At 33.3% G+C, this 18,681-nt stretch overlaps 2 protein-coding genes across 2 annotated transcripts in view; both read left to right on the forward strand.

Moving 5' to 3' along the window:
• Nucleotides 1-10,447: 10,447 nt before the first annotated feature.
• The window catches only part of LOC110463023 (zinc transporter ZIP10-like), a 115,782-nt gene continuing 107,548 nt past the window's right edge, over nucleotides 10,448-18,681 (forward strand). The window contains exon 1 of the mRNA XM_021517350.1: nucleotides 10,448-10,510. The gene's annotated coding sequence lies outside the window, so the exon portion shown is untranslated. The remainder of the gene's footprint in view (nucleotides 10,511-18,681) is intronic.
• LOC110463028 (zinc transporter ZIP10-like) overlaps nucleotides 18,540-18,681 on the forward strand; it is an 18,667-nt gene continuing 18,525 nt past the window's right edge. The window contains exon 1 of the mRNA XM_021517362.1: nucleotides 18,540-18,555. Within this exon, the coding sequence (XP_021373037.1) occupies nucleotides 18,540-18,555 (16 nt within the window). The remainder of the gene's footprint in view (nucleotides 18,556-18,681) is intronic.

The following is an 18,681-nucleotide window of genomic DNA, read 5'->3' on the forward strand; positions in this document are numbered from 1 at the left end:
CAAACCAACCAAATTAGTTAACCTCCCCTCACCCACCCCAAGTAGTTGGTTTAGATTGTGTCCCATTTTTCAAAAACTCCTATATGTTAATTTAGACCTGGTGGTAAAGAATCTTGCAATCTACCAGATATAATCAAATCTTAAATACTCGAAGAATATTTGTAATGAAATACAATTTATTATACCCAGTCTAACATTAACTGCTTATTTTTACATTTGATCTAACTTAATTGACCTCTCTAGGTTAATTTTAAGTCCAAGAAAAAATTCACAAAAAATATATTTTACAGGCAATTTTTTATCAAGAATAGTTATACTAAGTATGTGTACATATCACTATAGCAAGGTTAATTTATTAGATTAAATTAATCTCTTCATCTTTATTTATGAAAAGTGTCTGACACTAGATCATAAACTGGGGAACTTAGATGTAATATCAAAAATGAAAAATGTCTTATATTTCAGTTCCTTTTCCAAATGAATTTTATCACACGGGGAAGCATATGGTAACTGGACTTTTTCCCCCCAAAGTTTGAAGCAGATTCCAAGAGAAATATTCAGTTTACTAATACACGAGCAAGATACTTTACTCCGCTTGTTCCAGTCTACTCAGCTGTAAATGAGTATGTGGTTGGGCTAGTGCTAGAAATGTAGAATGCTAGCTGTGAGTGCCGAAATGACAGCACCGGCTATATGCTCCCCATGGAGTTGAGAAAGATATTGACTGGTTGCTAATATATACAATGGAAGATATTATATATAATAAATGAGCATCACAGTATATATTTATTTTGCTGCACACTTAATAAGCATGTGACATGTCCCTGTAACCCACATCTAATTATAGGTAAGTAACCAACATCTAATTATAGGCAAGTTGCTATAGGGGAATTATTATTGGAAGCCAATATCAACACATCCAACTCATACAGCACATTAAAACAAGGGCCCCATGGGTTTAACAGGTCACCTGAATTGTAATACAATTGTTATTTGTTGTTGTGATATGAAAAAAACCAAATATTACATATGTATAGCAGGGAATTTTGTCCCTCTACAATACTGAAAAGTCTCATTTCCATAAACTATAGCAAAATGTACCCCCTCCCTAGGGTAAATGGGTGACAATTGATAAAAAAAATATAAATCAGATATACACCTCATACACCTTCTATAAATCAGGTATTCACCTTCTATAAATCAAATATGCATCTACTACCAATAAATACCTCCCATATATTAGGTATACACAACCTTTACATCCGGCATCAGCTCCTATAAGTCAGGTATTACCTATACATCAGGTATACACCTTCTATGCATCAAGTAAACACCTTTGGGTTACTCCCATATATCAGATACCAGGTATTCTTTTCCCATACATCAGGTATGTATACACCACCTATACATCAGGTAAACATCTCCCATACATCAGGAATACACCTCCCATACATCAGGTATACCTAGACATCCGGTATATAGTATACACCTCCAATACATCACTCATCAGGTATATATACCTCCCATACATCAGGTATATACACCACCTATACATCAGGTAAACACCTCCCATACATCAGGTATATACCCATTCCATACATCAGGTATACACACCCCATACATCAGGTATATACACCTCTCATACATCAGGTTTGCACCACCCATACATCAGCTTAACTCCTTCTTTACATCAGGTAACGCCTTTTATTCATCGGGTATCACCTCCTTTACATCAGGTATACACCTCCCATACATCAAGGCATTTTAGGTCGCTATTCTCTGTAGGAAAGTTATTATTATTCCTCATCTATATAAGAGTTGTCTTATTGGTTGTTTAGATAACCTCTTACCATACAAGAAATATGAGCTTGGGGATCTCAACAATTTCCATGTTATGACCCAGGGAGAAAGTCCTCAGGGATTGGTTGGGCTCCATTTAGGACTTGATAGCATAAGTATTATTTTCCCTGCATGTCCAGCAACATATGAAAGGGATCTGAACTGATTTCATGTTAAGACCTGAGTAATAAGCCCTCGGGAGCAGGAAATGAACCTGGAACTAATCCTGTAAGCATAGATGTGTTCAGGGTATGCTGGGGAATCTTGATCATTTAAAGTACATGAAGCTTTACACCCAAAATTACTCTATGGCTACTTTGTCCCAGTTTTTCAGACCTGAGATATGCTACAATCTGTAGTCATTAAGGAAAAGTAGTTTTTTGAAGATGAAATTGTCTTATTTTGCTCTATATTGGGCCCAATCTTATGCCATGCCCTTCTAGGTCGTAGAAACTTGACTGATACAAAATATGGTCACCTTATTGCCTCAGCAATTTTTACCGTATATTGTAACAATTTATATGGTGACAGGTCCTTCGAGAAAGTAGTCTTTTACAAGTTAAAATTTGCCAATTTCCCTTTATTGGCCCCGCCCCTCAACCCTAAGGTGGCCATATCCTTTCATAATATAACAGGCCAAAAATATATTGTTTTGTGCCTACCCAAAACTTTTTTGCCAATTTTCAAAGGAAGAACTGTTCAAGTCAAGATCACTCTCCTTTCAAAGTATAGGCTAAATAAAAATAAATGAAAAATTGAATTTTTTACCTATCTATACCTATTCATATTTTGTTCAAACATGTAACAGGAAACAAACATCTTTTGTTGTATATAGAGGATACTCATACACAATAAGTGATGACTCTTTATGAGGTAAATCAAATAGTGTTAGTTTATATGCAGTATATGATCAACAAGTTTCAGCAATTAGATGATATATAACTGAAAATAGTTATGAGAGATACTACAAATACATAGCTTATTAAAGAAATACAGAATGTAGTGTACAGATAATGTAAAGATAGGATTATGTATACACAGTATATAAAGGTACTATACAGAATATATGAAGTACAGATATATTTCATTCGTTATAAACTCTGTACACAACTCTCTATATGCTCTGTTTAACACTCTCTATATCACTCTGTTTACTAGCTACTCTCTGAATACTATGTATATGACTTTCTATATGCTCTGCATTATATGATGTCTCTGTGTACTCTGTATATCACTATATACTCTATATTATGTGATGCCTGTGTACTCTGCATACCACTCTTTATATACTCTGTATATTATGTATACCACTCCTAACATAGCCTGTATACCACTCGATATACACTGTATATCACTCCTCATATACTCTGTATACAACTCCTCATATATTCTATATACCACTCTTTTATTCTATGTATACCACTCAATATATTCATTCTAACACACTTTTATACTATATTTACCACTCCTGATATATTCTTCCGTATACCACTCACTATATAATCGGTATACCACTCCTCATATACTCTGTATATAACTCACTATTTACTCTGTAAACCACTCTCAATATACTCTGTATACCACTCTCTATACTATGTATACCACTCTTTGCAAACCTCTGTATATCACTCTCTATATATACCCTGTATAGCATTCATTATACCCTGTATACCACTCTCAATATACTCTGTACACCACTTCTTAGATACTGTGCATACTAATCCTTATATACTCTGTATACCACTCTGTTTACACTGTATTCCACTCTATATATTTTCTGTATACAACTCTTTATGTGCCCTGTATACTACTATTTATAATCTGTATACATTCCTATGTAGACATTTCAATTATCTTTTATAATAAACAGGGGGCAGGGTTAGGGCCTGTCTATGGGGCAAATCTTGATAACATAAGTGTATCCAAATCGTCATGTTCAGCAATTGTATATACATGTATTAAACATAAACATGTATAGAATACCACAGACAGATTAAACACATGTATTCAGCATTATGGACAGATATTAAACTTGTATTTACTATCACACACAGGTAAACCATATGCAACACAGACATGTGTAGCAAATGTATATACTGTCGCAGACAGGTATTACACACGTATATACTACCACAGACAGGTATTTCACATGCATTACTACCACAGACATGTATTACACACGTATATACTACCACATACAGGTATAACACATGTATATATATACTATCACACACAGGTATTGCACATGTATACGATATCACAGACATGTATAACACAGTCATGTATATACTATCACAGATAGCTAGATATTACACATGTATATACTATCACACACAGGTATAACACATGTATATATATACTATCACACACAGGTATTGCACATGTATACAATATCACAGACATGTATAACACAGTCATCTATATACTATCACAGATAGCTAGATATTACACATGTATATACTATCACACACAGGTATTACACATGTATTAATTACTACCACAGGGAGGTATTACACATGTATATTTATACACTTTACAACAATTGTCCATTACATTTACCCTATACATGTTTTATACATACATTTATATATACATGTACATGTATCATTATTGACAGTAAGACAGATTGACAATTGATTGCCTATCACTGTATATATTGACAGGTATTCTGACACAATTGCAACACTATTTAAATAGGTGAAATAGAGTGATACATGTTACATTATTAACAGAAAATGGTATAGGTATTATATTAATTGCAATGAGAGGGTGAATATATGTCAGGGCTTCAACTATACTTAATAGTGCTTTACCTGGAATTGAGGATTATACACATTTTTAATGTTTTGCTACATGAATTATGTTGTTAAACAAATAGGTATATATCATATATATATCCTAGACCAAATAATATTGCTAAATGTGCATCAAACCAATAATATGCTGGGGCCGCTGGATCATGATGTGGAATTACTTTGAACAGAACATGAGGAGTTCCTTGAGTTAGCCTCAATGTTATTTTTTTCAGTTTCTATTATTTTGACAATCTGACAGGAAGGTTAGATTTCTGATTAGATAAATATGTTTTACCATGAATTCATATATTTAAATACTTATAAAGTGCATGATGTTACCATGCACACACAAAGTTATATCTGTATGTGGTAGTATATATATGTACCATGCACACACAAAGATGAATCTACACAACTAGAACCAATCTGATGATGAAATGTGTATTACTTGTCTATAATACATGTGATATAACTTTTTTCTGTGAATAATTTTCCTTTCATTCTTCTGAACATATCTTTCCTTCAATAATAGAACAGTGATCTGATAAACATTGCAGAAGCCATTTAGGATTCTCCAGAAATGGTCGGCTGATTTATATTGATACCTCTATATATAACTATGAAAATTAATATATATTTTTAAATAAACCTAGTGGATTAAAAGATTCTAATTTGATGCACATTTCAATATACATCATCACTGGTACATGTCTAATTTAAAAACAAAATATCAACATCGTACGATGGCCGACAAGAGCCTAGCAAAAAGATGTGAATTTTCATATTTTTGTGTACCATGGTACACTTTTATATGGTACACAAAGATATTAAAATTCAAATCTTTGTGTACCATGTAAAAGTGTACCATAGTACACAAAGATATGAATGCAGAAATAAAATCAACCCGTTGCTTTTGTATCTTTCTGTACCAAAATAACGGCCGAAAACAGCCTTGGTACAGAAACATGTGAAACCATCAGACAAAAAGGTTACCAAGTATGACAAATTACACCCCGATAAGGCTGTCATCACATACGATGAGCTAGTTGTACGATTCGTTTTTAATCCGGACATCTTTCAAAACAAGGGAAATGACAAAAATATTCAGATGTCCTTTATCCCTTTTGGAGACCCTGTCAAGGCCCCTATACTTACACAATTGCAACTAACTCTGTTTTTCATCAGAAGTGATTAATGAACTTCACGACTTGTTTCGACGTTGTAATAAGGGTTTCACTATTCGGGGTCAGTTCTGGTCATAGTGTCCGATAACAACATTCCGATGCTCTGGTGGTACACCTTTTTCATATCTTTTTGTACCGTAGATGGTACAAAAAGAAATGAAAAAAGTGTAACGCGGTACTAAAAGGAGAGAAGCTTTCATATCTATTTGTATCGGACAAAAGTGTACCACGGTACAGAAAGATATGAAAAAAGTGTAACGCGTGATTTCATGGTACACTTTTTTCATATCTATTTGTACCATAGGGGGTACAAAAAGAAATGAAAAAAGTGTAACGCGGTACTAAAAGGTGAGAACCTTTCATATCTTTTTGTCGGCTGATATCGGCTGTTAGTACATATATATGTGAAAGTAAAGAGTGTTTTTGTAAAGTTTTTTATAATCTTTATGTACCATGGTACACAAAGATTTGAATTTTCATATCTTTGTGTACCATGGTACACTTTTACATGGTACACAAAGATTTGAATTTTCATATCTTTGTGTACCATATCAAAGTGTACCGTGGTACAAAAAGATATGAAAGTTCATATCTTTTTGTTAGGCTCTTGTCGGCCATCGTAACATCGAAATGAATTTGTTTCTAAAAACCATGTAACGACAAGCAAATTTCCTTTTTACATCTGAGACAAGGATACCAATGTTTATGGAGAAATAATATTTTTTTCTGTTAATTGTGCTATTTTTGCTCAATATTCTCGAACAGATAGCCATTTTTGACGACTACACTTCATCTTTCTGTTATATCTCCCAGCCACATGTTTTCAGTACTAGTCAAGTTTACATATGATTTCATCTTTAACAGACTTTTCTGTAAAAATTACAAATATACTGTTGCCAGAAGGCTTTTGGGACCTCACTGAGATTTTTTTTAAATCTTCGCTATCTGTAATCCTTAATGCATAAAGGGTCTATTGAATTTTGATTTGAAATACAGTCAAGCATTCTGCTGTGTTGTTTTTGCTACACCAGAGATGTTCGACCTTAGTGGATGTTTTGATCAACAATAAATCACTTTTAAGAAAGATTGATTTTAATAACATGGCAAAGCTGAAATAGCTCATTGATGAAGAGGTTACCTTTTGAACTTTAAATCAATGAGCTAACCTTTTGAACTTTGACCTTTTCTGCAACCATTTGCAATATGGGAATCAAGTTAAACTCCTTATCCAGCTGTTGTCAAACAAGTAGAGTTGAAAAGCATAACCCTACCTCTTTGTTTTACTAACAATATGATTTAACAGGACATTTTATCCTCAACTGTTTCAGTTTCTCAACGTCTGATTAACTAAACAAATCGTTACGGAAAGTTCCAAGTCCAATTACCGGTACCTAAAGAAATATCTTAAATCTTAAAGTATTTTTTGTGTTCACTCTCTGTGTGCAGGGGTTTGTAGCGATTTTGAATCTCTGTACTTTCAATAATAAATCTCAAGATGTTTAAAACTTATGAAATAGTTAAAACAAATCTTTTAAGTTAACTCATTCACCCCTGAAGACACATTTGAACTCTTCCAATTCATAGGTTGGAATAGTTGATTATAAAATTTCAGGGGTGAATGAGTTCACCAGGGTTTGAACCAACTTGATCTAGGAAACTTATTCCATGCTTCTTGAAACTAAAATTTCACCTTTATAGATATATTTATATATATTTAATATATTAAAACATTTTCAATATCATTAACATTATGTTTCAAATGCGTCCTCTAACCAAGTGAAAATAGCATTTATGGGTATAAACGTAAATAAGTGTTATAGTGAATTTCACTTGGAACAAGAGATGGTTTTCATGCTGATGAGGTTAAATCCTGAAGCTTTCTTGTTTTTACTTTTTAAGACAATGAAGCTGGAGACAAATGAATCTAAATGACTTAACGATTGACAATATGTTTTATCATTTAATTGATGTTTATTATTTACCAGAATCTGATAACATGTTTTAACAGATATTTAGTTAATGCTATGAGTTTAACTGTTACCACCGGTAAATTGTGAAAACATTTGTATTATGTTTGGGAAATAAAAAATATACCACGGAATAGAATAATACTGTGTTGTGTTGAATATATTTTCATACGACCCAAAGAAGTACTGTGCAAGTCGTTTGGGTTCTCTTGGACCACATGGGAATTCCTTTTTGACGTTGTTTTAAGATAAAGTGAAGTATTCTGATCGGGGTCCAGTCGTTCCGTATCGCCTCCGGCAATCTGTAATAGTCCACCCGTACCAAGGTTTAGTTATTTTCTCTTTGTGTCTAATAATATTTCCTTCACATCAGAGGTTTATACCTTCATTCGTCACAATGGCAATGTACAGCAACAAGGATATCTATGTCCCTGCCACTACAATCGGTCGTATCGATGATGTATCGTTAGTTAAAATACACCTGTGACGGATGCAACATTATTGGAAGCATCTGAAACACATGATACTCTTAGCTTCGTACTCGAATTCATTAATTCATTCATTCATGAATTCATTAAATTCAGATAAGGAGGTAGCAACAGGGTCATGTGATAAAATCGAGTTATTGCGTGTGATAACTAATGGATGGTATCTTATATGTTATACATGTATGGTCATGAACACTGTGTGTACAAAGCACTTGAGTGCTCAGCCTATCGTGTATGCGTGAGCCCTTTGGTAAACCCGTCTTCGGTTGTTTTTTGGGTTGGTTTGACTCCATAATTATTGACGCTAATATTAGTTTATATGTCCTTTTTAATACCTCCTTACTAACATACTCACGCATCAACACAAACTTTGGGTCACGTCTGACAACTTCAAGCCCATCTGTCAGTCAACCCGGCAAACAGCGCAGCCTACTTTCTAAGATTATAAAACACAAATGTTAAACACATACATCAGGAACACTTGAAAATATTATAAATATAGCCCAAGAAAATCCCTTTGTGGAACAATACGTTACTTAAACATAAAGTACCAACAGTGAAATATAAAATTCTGAATACGGATTCTCTCGGAAAGGACAGCCACGACGGATATGTTGGAGTGAATCGTACCCTTAAGACAGATAAGGTGAGTAAACTTACATACATGTACTTACGCTCATACTGTGAATCTATCGCCCGGTCTCTGAAATATAAAAACTGTAAAAACAATAAATGCCGGATTGAAGTAATCGTTTGTCGCCTTCCAAAAAGCACTCCTGACGCAAAATGTATGTTCGATGTTATTCGAGACAAAAGCAGCAACAAAAATATCAACTCCACCATTTAGATTTGCCGACACTTAAACCTGTCCTATATGGATTTAAAGGACAATTCTATGACTTGGCACTAGTACCTGAAAGCCATAAATGACGCGTCGGTATCATTGTAGAGGACCTTGTGCTCCAACAAGCCGTCAACTCACCTTGGGTCCAAATCCATCTTCAACGTCGATCTGGTAATAACTGACAACAACACGATCGAAGATGCAGAAACCTATACAAGACGTAAAAAAATGCACCCGATAACTCAAACTTCAAACTGCACATACAAATGGGTTATTTTAAAACAATTATATCAACTTATATTTACCACTCTTTTTGGCCCGGAAGATAAAGCGCGGGATTCTTAATGTGGGGGGAAATCGGAGTACCCGGAGAAAACCCACGTGGTCGGGGCAGGTTACCCTATACGTCTTTACATCATAACCAGGCTGTTGCCCTTGAAGGAAAGACATCGAAGGTGCAATCTAAATGTATTTCATTGTCGAAATTATCATCGTCTACAACTACACATCCCTGACAGTACTAGTCGTTTGCGGAAATTTCAATCCTGTATATAATTTGCATTCATGTATTGTGCCATACACTAGGAATACTGCTTTACTATTGCTATAAATTGAACATTTTTTATGATTATTAATTAGTTTATACATTATTTGTTAGTTTTTAATTAACATCAAAGGAAAAAGAGACCGAAATTTTAATTGTTCTTGATTCGAGAATTGTAAAATAAAAAATTAGAAGTTCACATTAATTGGTGCTTTTATAATTATAGGCACGCGTGTCAAGTTGACAAAATAGCCTTTCCCTTTTAAAGTGAGTATTGGACTTGAGCAAGGCTGCATCCTATATCCGTTGTTGGTGATTCAAGCATGTGTCCTTCTAAAAATAATATCTAGACCGTAGATCATGTACTCAATTAAAGTCAACTCATAGCTCATGATTAACGATACCACTCCGAAATCAAGGCGAAACTAAATATAGATATTATACAGTCTGTGTCTAGACACAGATACTTTATATCGATTGACCCAATCGCAACTTCTCGGCCAATTCCGGCTAGGCGCGGAATCATAATGTATGCCGGAATTGGCCGAAAAGTTGCGATTGCGATTGACCTAGTTAAGATTCCACTCGTCACATCTCGACAGATTCCGGCCGATTCCGGTTCCCTTCATCTAAGTAGGTACTACTTAGATGAAGGGAACCGGAATCGGCCGAGGTAAGCCGAATGGTTAAGATTCCCCACGTTAAAACATTCGGATATCATTTTGATGAGTCATATAGCTTTCAGAAAACACTAGAACGTTCCGAATGACTATTAGATACGTGAATCGGGCAGCCATTTGAATCACGTGTTCAGCCTGTGCACACGACACTTCAAAATTGCCACTAAAGGTAAATATTGGACTAAATGGGAAAGCTACTCGGTATAAAAATAATGTTTGAGTTTAAGACATAACATTTACTAACTATAGGATGAATATCTGCTTAAAGTATTGCAGAAATTGATCAAACTATGGGCATACACCTTTGTGTAAGGTGTGTCATGCGGTAGATAGGCAGCTGGCGCTATATATTCGGAGCAGGCCTAGGTGCCGCCCGTCTCGTGGTGCTGTTTCATGTGAATGTTCATAGGTGTTTTAAATTCTGACTGTGAATTGAGATAAAAATCATATAAAAAAATAAGTGTATTACTAAATAAAATCAGTCAGAATTTCAAACACCTATGATCATTCACATGAAACAGCACCACGAGAATGATAGCTCGTTTAGAGACAGTAGGACGCCAGTTCCTACACTAGGTAATCAGTTTCTTAAATATCCTTTGGTACAAAATATATAAGAACAAACTATCTATTTTTGTGCTTTAGATTCAATTATTTTTTGATTTTTTTTTAAATTATCATAATAATTTAAGTGAAATCAATGCAATCACGTGGTGGTGGTTTTTTTTAAGAAATAATAGCACAGATATTATATTAATAATATAACACAGAAAATGATGTGGTTGGTGGGCGTTCAGAAAGGGAAACCATACACTGTTTTCAAACTTTCAAGGTACGTTTCCATCGTCATAAATGTGTAGTATTCTGTCTTAATAAAGGGGAAAGTTACAAACCCCCAAAGATACAATTTTATGTAAATTACCAAACGATGCTTATTCCGCCTTTGCGTATTGCAGAGTTATTTTCTCTTGGGAGGTATTGATAAATTACGTCGTTTTCTCAAAAATTGATGACGTTACTCTCACAAACAAGTGACGTAACAATCAATTCCTGCTCCCAAGATAAGATAACTCTGCAATACGCAAAGACGGAAAAGTGCACTGCAGGACAAAATATCCTGCATCATACTCCAATATGTACAAGGATAATGAGGAGCAAAAAAAAAGATTCAGAATAATACAGAACTTAAGAAATTATAATAGAAAAAGAATTTAAACCGTAAACAGAAAATAGAATCAAGCTAATTGTGAATCTTTAGAACTGGTTTATAATTGGCAATTTGCTATTATTTTTTGTATTTTGATTTCCAAATTGAACACTTTCAGGTTGTCAAATGATTTCATCTGAAAGAAACTCAACAGATGTCATATTCTAATTAGGTTTGAATATTTTACCAAGGTGGTAAATACACTACTTGTACAATTATTGTGCCTTTGAGCATGCATTACTACCACAATATGAATATAGATGTTATTTTGTTGTCTTGATATGTAAGTGCCCCTGTCGGCCATTATTTTTTAATTTAGTTTAAAATACAACGTCATTCCCTAGGAAAAAAAATTCAATATTTCAGCTATTGGAGTACTCAGATAATTGTTATCATTAATATTTGGACCTCAAAAGTTTCGTTTTCCTTTGACTCAAGTAATAAAATAGGGATAAGCTCAAATAATTTTAGATGTTGCATTTGATTTGTTTGTGTTTTAAGTCCTATTAACAGCTATGGTCATTTAAGGGTGTGCAGCTAGGTTTTGGTGGGGGAGGAAAGCTGGAGTTCCTGGAGAAAACCCACTGACCAACGGCCAGTACCTGGCGACTGCCCCACATAGGTCTCGAACCTGTGACCCAGTCAGGTGACGGCCCCCATGATGTTGCAAATTTGAAGGAGGAAAAAATATGATAAAAAAACCGATGATGATACATTTCGTTTACAATGTGGATAAACCTCAATTACACCATACCGAAAAAAGTTACAAAAAAGTTACTTCTTTTTAGGTACAAAAAAGTTATAACTTTTGATGCTAGATTGGAACCTTGTGAGAAGAGAGTTTCAATCTAGTACTAAAAAGTTACAAAAGGTATTAAAAAGTTACACTCAAACACTTTGTTCAGTTCAATCATCACTTTATTGGCAAATAAAAAGGTACACAAAAGTAACATTTAGACACTAAAGCAGCACTAGAGAAAAAGTTATAAAGTTATAACTTTATTTAGTTACTAAAAAAGTACAAAAAAGTTACGCCTTTCTGAGATACTAAAAAGGTACAGAAACAGTTCTAGTAAAAAGGTACAATAAAGTTATAACTTTATTTAGTTACTAAAAAAGTACAAAAAAGTTATACTTTTCTGAGATACTGAAAAGGTACAGAAACAGTTCTAGTAAAAAGGTACAATTAAGTTATAACTTTATTTAGTTACTGAAAAAGTACAAAAAAGTTATACTTTTCTGAGGTACTGAAAAATGGAAAAAATGTATTTGTTAGGTATAAGCTTCATGAACCTCTCGTGTATAATGAAAAGGTATCATTTTTTTTTAAAACCTAACCTATACTGGATCTGTTGTTTAAATGAAATTCTATTTTATAGACTACTCCTTTGAAGTTACTATTAAATATATATCACCTGCTTTCTTGTAGTTATTATCATATAAATAAATATTCCTTTGTAATTGCTATAATATAAATAATTCTCTTTACGTTATTATAGATATTTTCTTTTAGTTACTATTTTTATGAATAAATATTTTCTTTTAGCTACTATTTTATAAATATTTTCTTGAAGTTACTATTTATCATATAGATATTCTCTTGCACTCACTACACTATAAATATTTTCTTGTAGTTACTATTATATAAATACTTTCTGTAGTTACTATTATTTTACAATATAATACACAATAATGTAATAAATATACTCTCATGCTGACTTCCAGGGAGTGCCCTGCATTGACTATGACTCTCTCCAGCTCTGACACTAGCATACTTGACCTTTTATTCTCTTGTATTCACAACTATTTCACATAACCATTCCTAAAATAATCATTAATAGAATATCTCTTGTAAAGTTATAACAAACAATCATATTAATATTAATTCTTAAAATTTGAAATCTCTCATTTGTTCTATGTGGTTGAGTTCCTCTTGGCCAAGCTGAACAAAGCACTGATTTTTGTCCTCATTGAAAACTTGATTTCTGACAGGCCACTTTTCCCATGAATCGCCTCAGCATAATCTGTTGAAAAGCAGATGAATTAGGAAAAATAGCTAGTAACATAATTGCAACTTTATTAAATTTCCTTAGTTCTTTCTTCATCGCTTAAAATTCTAGGAATTAATGAATATGAATGGTGAAATTACATCGGCAGCATTTTATGGTAAACTTGCTATTTAGTATTCACTGACAGGCACCATTAATCAGTTCAAGTAGCTATAGCGATACTTTTGTAATTTCAGTGACATTACTACTACATAAAGAGAATTGCTTTAGAACTCTTTTCTTTTGTGCTGTTATGAAAAGTTTTCATTCATAATTACCAATTGTTGCTCCAACAATGGTCTGGTTCAAACCTTCCTTTCCGTTGCACCCAGAAAGGTTTCCCAGGTTGACCAGCTCAGTGTTGGTGTAGAACACTGACATCAAATATCTGGCGACCTGTTCTCCTTCGTCTTCCTTGCGGTTTTTATGTGTTTGGGATACACATAAACCCCAGTCCCAGGTATAAGCTCCACCATCTGTCAAGATAAGGAGCAATAACACAATTTACAAAATAATATAATTTTGCAATTAAAATGAGTCTCCTAAACAAGCAGGGAGTAAACAAGAATTTTAAGCAACATGTTTACCTCTAATTGCTTACCTTGACACAACATAATAGCATTGTAACAGTTGATCGGATTGCTAATATATTTACGATATGGTGTTAAGAGATTCAAAAAGAAAAGCTCTTCAGTTCATTGTGTGTTTATGGTATATAACATCTATATAAATGTAATAGCAAAATCTGTCAGTGATTGCTTATGAATATTCTAACTAATTTCCCCTAGTGTAGAAATGTCAATACCAGTGCACTACTCATTTTGGCTTTGATCTGTTTTATTTCACCTTAAATACCTCCACAACAAGAGCTGGGGTCAAAGTCAAGAGATCCACTTTGTCTCTGACCTTTGGACCTAAATGACCTTGACCTTTAACCAAGTGACCATGATCTTTGGTCAGTTGACTTATTCTTTAATTGCGACCAACTTTGCTTTATAATAACATAACAGAATGTTCATCAGTAAAAAGTGTCATAAAGAAATGTTCACCAGTGAAAAGATACTAAATTTGACCTTTACCTTTGACCTTGAATCAGGCGACTCTTTGTTAAATTCCGACCAACTTTGCTTCATAATGTCATAAAATGCTCATTCATGAAAAGCTACAAAATTTGACCTTAACCTTTGATCCAGTGACCTTGACCTATGACCTTTGGTCAGTTGACTCCTTGTTTAATTTTGATCAACTTTGCTTCATCATGTCATAATAAATTGTTAAGCAGTTAAAAGATACAAAATATGACCTTGGATCCAATGACATTGACCTTCGATAAGTTGACTTCTTGTTGTATTGTGACCAACTTTGCTTCATAATGTCATTACAAAATGTTTACCAGTAATTAAAGAGCAAAAAAATATTTTTTAATGTTAAAATCCAGTAATAAATTAAATTATTGGCTGATTAGCAGCCATTTTGAATCAGATCTGCCCGAAAAATTACCAAGCAGAACTAGGATTCATGGGAAATCATTACGTAAAATTTAAAAAACTTACTCCATTTACTTCCATCAATATCGTGCAAAAGAAAAAAAATGAACAGACAGACGGACAACCTGATTACTATAAGGGCACCCGATGAGGTAAGACAAAAGACAGGAGACTTATGAGATTACAAAAGCTAAAACAAAAGATCACAAAATCAGTACCTTAAATCAATGAACTTACCTTTGTTTGATTTTGTTTCGGCACAAATTCTCTTTGCAGCAGGTGGTTGAGGGGGCGGTTCATTGACCACTATAAAAGACTCATGAGGTGGAGCTGAGACTTCTTCATCTGTTGTTTATGTCTGTATTTTTTTACCCCATCAGTGTGCACAGCTCTTGTTATCATCTAGACAAAGAGAAAATATTAAAAAAAATGTGATTTAAAAAATTGGAATTCTCTAATTTAACTGATGTATATACTGAGCTGTACATATATATATAAGGTTTCTGTAGGGAACAGGGTAAGGACATGCAGTGTGGAAGGAGAGGGATCATGCAACTTTACTGTGGAATATTTCAAATGGCACACTTCAGATTTTAAAGAAAATTATTTTTTCCCTTTCAAGTCATAGGAATATCAAGTTATTTTAATAACACAAAACAAAAGAAGCATATATATCAGTTTTATCAAGTTGAAAAAAGTCAATTCAAATAGGTGAAGAAAATCATACAAAATTTAGAAATTCCAAAGCTATTAATTAAGGACAGATTAACAAAAGATAATTAAGAAACCATTTAAGTAGAAATTATTCAATCTTAAAATATATTGATAGGAAATAAAAATGCATTGGCTTTTAAATTACGGCTATTTCTGTTCATGAAGGAGAAATTCCAATAATTATTTAAATATTTGTAATGTGTTTGTTTACTTTATAACATGTACTAACTGATATATAAAAACGAAAAAGTGTATACTTGTATAGGAAAAATATATATTCGGCACGGGGTTTAACTTTAAGTGGAAATGATAAGTCATTAATTGTAAAACCTCTGTCAGCCATTACTTCATCTCAAGGTAACAGATATTGCAGAAAACCAGACTTTTCTACTATAAACTTGTCACTAACTCTTCCACCAAAGCCTTTAGAAATGAACATAATTTGACCATGAGGAGCAATACCTATCAAGTACTTCATTGTATTGTGTGATTTATAACGACTGTATGTTTCACCCCTTGTCTTACAATTCTTTGGTCTCTGCATGAAAGTTTCTGCACAGTCTATGACAATTGTAGTTTTGGGATATTTCTCCTTGAAAGCTGATGGCATAGTTGCACATATGGTTTCCCGGGGTAACCACACAATCAATTGTTGAAGCTTACAACTAATAACTGGCAACCAACAATTAAAGATTTTTGAAGCTTGACTGACTGATGCCAAATCTATGGCCTAAATCTGCAAAAAGAAGATTAAGTCTCAGTCTCATCAAAAACAAGAGTAGCTGGTCTCCCACATTCATTGTGAATTTGAAGGGTAATTCCATGGTTTGGAAAACATGCACAAGAGTGACAATTGCTTGTAAAAATAGACCTGTATACAGACGAGACTCTGAATCTGTATTCAGCTTTTCACAAGACATGTTTACATGAGTTGTTGTACAATTTACACCTTTTGATACATGTAATTTTGATAGTGTCTGAGTACTGGCATCACAATGGCTAACACAATTGCCTGGTACTTGTACATGGTATCCATGATCTTGTAGACTGTTTTCACACCACTGCGTACTTGAACTGACAGTCTCCAAATCTGTTTGCACACCAATGTCTTTCGTTTGGTCGTGATCTGCTGTCACAAGTGGCTGACTGAAAATCAAAAATAATTATGATTATTAGATAAAAACCATGGAAAAATGCTATCTAAGTCTGTGCTAAAACCATATCACTTCAACATTTAAACATGGTCATTGCCAGGTTTTGACACCTGAAATTGTCAGAAAAACATGTTTTCTATTTATGTGTTTTTCCAGTTAATGTCATGGTTTTAGTTGACAAATGAGAAGTGATATTAAGCGAAATATATTGTACTATCATTTAACAAAAGGCAGGTGGGCCTTGATTACTCACTTATTTTTACTTAACCATCATGATTTCTCCCTAGATAAGAAATAACATTAATTTCATAAAAAGAAAAAAAATACACCTTTGGGGAACATTTAATCGAGAGATATCCACTTTTAAAATGGTGAAGATCCTTATTGGGGCATTCTGGTTGTTCAATATGATTATAGCATAGCCTAAGTTTAACTGTACACCTAACCGTGGCTCTGTAAATGACCCTGGGTCTTGGATGTTTTCGAATTGCACATCAAAGCCATTTCAAATGTTAGTGAAAACAGATTTTTGTTGCTGAGTACTTGTTCTTATCAGGCTTCTATTGAAGTGAACTCCTGGCTGTGTCTCAAATTATGACCCAAATGATCAATGTAAATATTTGTTACAGTAGCTCAGTACCGATTACTGCCCTTGTTGAACTTTGACTTCTGGCTGAGGCTCCATTTAAGGACCAGTGGGTAAGACCTGAACATAATTTGAATAATATTCATTTACATTCTTTAAGAATTTGACAGTTAATTATACCTTTCCGTGAAACTGCTCTCATCAGCATACTTTCTCTTAAGAATTTCGCCAGTCTCCTTGGTCCTAAGTGAATATCTAAAATAAGAAAATAATAAAACACTTAACATAAAAAACATAAAAGAAGATGATTATAAAGATCATATAATTAATATTGATTTTATTAATGCCTTATAGTTTAATGACAAATACAGATATCCAAGTTTTTGTTGTACAAATGGAAATTATACCCAGGAATAATCACTAATCTTAAAACCTTAGAATCAGTTAATATGTTTCCATATGAATTTAAAATTATAACTAAATAGCATTACTTTCAAGTAAAAAGTAACGCTTCAAATTGTTTGTATAATTAACTAGCATACTAATGGACTGTCAAGTTTCCTAATTACAAATTACCTTTCCTTTACATTGCTCTCATCATTCTGTATCTTTCTTTTGAGGATTCTTCTGCCTTTGTTTGTAGGATTTTCATAGCCTACATTGATATAATGGGAAAATAATACATCAAAATTTGCATAATATGAATATGTGCAACCAATATATGTGTTCCATGAATTCAATTAATTAATGATAACTAATATTTTTGTTAGTAATTGCCTGAGCATTTGAAACATGGACTGGATTGACATTTTATCATGGGAAATTTCAGAATTAAGCAGAAAGTATGGGGTAATAGAAGAAAAAAACTATAATATTTTCAAAGAAAAGAACTTTAACCTTATGAGAAAGTATAAGGTTGATGAGAATTATTTTTCAAAATATTGTTATTTAATATATGAAGAGCAAATAAAAGATTATACTTTTTTCACTGCCCATCATAAAATGACCCCAATTTTGGGTAGGAACTTTACTTTACATATGCATTTGGTAGGCACAGCATTTTTGTATGAGACATTATCAATTAATAATTAATGCATTTCTGTGCATTCTGGAGGAACAGCAATCATTAAGACTACATAATTAA

Source organism: Mizuhopecten yessoensis, unplaced genomic scaffold, assembly GCF_002113885.1.
Source record: "Mizuhopecten yessoensis strain PY_sf001 unplaced genomic scaffold, ASM211388v2 scaffold10857, whole genome shotgun sequence".
NCBI classification, from domain to species: domain Eukaryota; kingdom Metazoa; phylum Mollusca; class Bivalvia; order Pectinida; family Pectinidae; genus Mizuhopecten; species Mizuhopecten yessoensis.